Genomic DNA, 1,740 nt, shown 5'->3' with positions numbered 1-1,740 from the left:
TTCTCTTTTAAATCTTCAAATATATATGTGCAAAGTTACAAACCTTAACAAGCATTGTTATTGATTTACCAGCCCATTGAAAATCTTGAAAACTTAAAAACGAGAATGGGAGGGGTTCCCTTAAATAATAGTTTTGTGGGAGGCTGGACTTCGGCCAGGTATTTAAGACTTTCTTCTATGGACAGATACCAACACCGGCTATGCGACAGAATTTCCTTGTTTTTGTAAAGGGCAACTCGTGGTCGCTCATTTGAGACACGATTGGAGATGGTCCATTATGGACCCAAAATCGACATTTAAGGAGTTTTTGAAAAAATCGAACTGAATTGAGGTAGCGCCCCATTGTCCGGTTTTTGCCGCATTTTCCCTATTCTAAAGACTATAATTTGTTATTCCGCTGAACTTAAGACATTTTTACTTTTTATTTTTTCATTTTACTATACCGATAAAAATTCTTCGAAAAAATAAGTAACTTACTTCCCAATATTCATACAAAATCCGTTTATCTACCTTATTATTGAATCATCACTTTTCAATGTCACCTTACTAGCTTAGCTTAACACCTAGCTATTAGTTTTGCTACAATCCTTAAGTATGTAAGTAACAAGCTTTATATTTGCACACTTTTTTCGTATAACAATTTATCAGACCTTGTTTACGATAAGTGATTAAATTGAGAAAAATTGTGACATTGAATTTGTACCAAACTTAATTATGTCGCACCATAAACCCTTTTTCGACATTTGCTCGCTCTGGCCCTCTTGGGCAAATGCGAACGACGACGACGAGAATGAATGACATTGCATCGTTACACAAACGATAACATTATTCATGTCAAGCAGATTTTAGTTGAAATGAGGCGAGGAGAGAGAGAGCGCGATGAAGAAAACCCAGATGCGTGTTTTTATGCAGAACGTAGAAGAGTAAGAAATATTCACTTTACTATATTGTATAAGGAAATGTGTTACTTATAAAAAGTACTGCAAAGTAATATAATAAAAATTACATTGCTATGGTAGATAGGTAGGTAGGTGACATTCTGACATAGTGGTTGTAATTCAATAAAAAAACATACCACATAAACAGTAACAAATTCAATTAATTTTCAAGGTGCCTCAGGCTTCATAGACAATGTCAAGAGACTAAGTTGCATATGAACTTTCACTTACCTTGTTTATAGGTAGAGAAGGCCAAATATTCCAAAATATCAGCTTTGGAGAAAGCCAATGAACGGTTACGTGGCTCATATGACATACGGGTCATGGCTTCATTCATCCACAAAACGGTATGATAATAATCATGATTCACATATGACTGGCGACCCAATTCGAAACAATCGTCGGAGGACATTTCAGTACTGCAATAATAGAAAGAAATATATTTTAAATAAATGTTAATATTTTCAAATAGTCCTGATTTCTTACCTATATTGCACTCCATTCAATTCGCCTCGGGCCAAGCTTGATGTATCCAAATTATAGGTGTCTTGCAGACGCATTAATGCCACAGCAGCTCCATTTAAATCTTCTTCTGAGGGGAATTTCAAAATACTGCGATAATTGGAAATGTTACTAAGGAATTCTGCACCCACATCATGGGCCATTAAGTTTTCTACTTGTTTCCAATCGGTCGTTAAACGTTTTGTCAATAAATATGCATTAATAGGATTCGATACATATGCCGAAACATCCATGGCAGCCTCGGCATGTTCTCTTTGGTATTCTTGCATTTTTCTGTAAA

At 35.4% G+C, this 1,740-nt stretch overlaps 1 protein-coding gene across 1 annotated transcript; it reads right to left on the bottom strand.

The window, feature by feature from the left end:
- Positions 1–1,169: 1,169 nt before the first annotated feature.
- On the bottom strand, positions 1,170–1,740 carry LOC133326212 (prolyl 4-hydroxylase subunit alpha-2-like; the record flags this gene model as incomplete). Its single annotated transcript, XM_061534892.1, has 2 exons — positions 1,425–1,740; positions 1,170–1,357 (listed from the first exon to the last, which is right to left on the bottom strand). Coding segments are annotated over exons 1-2 (493 nt in total), but the record flags the coding sequence as incomplete, so codon positions are not given.

This window comes from Musca vetustissima, unplaced genomic scaffold (assembly GCF_032173495.1).
Source record: "Musca vetustissima isolate MV318-11 ecotype Yass unplaced genomic scaffold, APGP_CSIRO_Mvet_v1 utg46853, whole genome shotgun sequence".
Taxonomy (NCBI): Eukaryota; Metazoa; Arthropoda; class Insecta; order Diptera; family Muscidae; genus Musca; species Musca vetustissima.
This window is presented reverse-complemented; position numbering and strand designations above follow the sequence as displayed.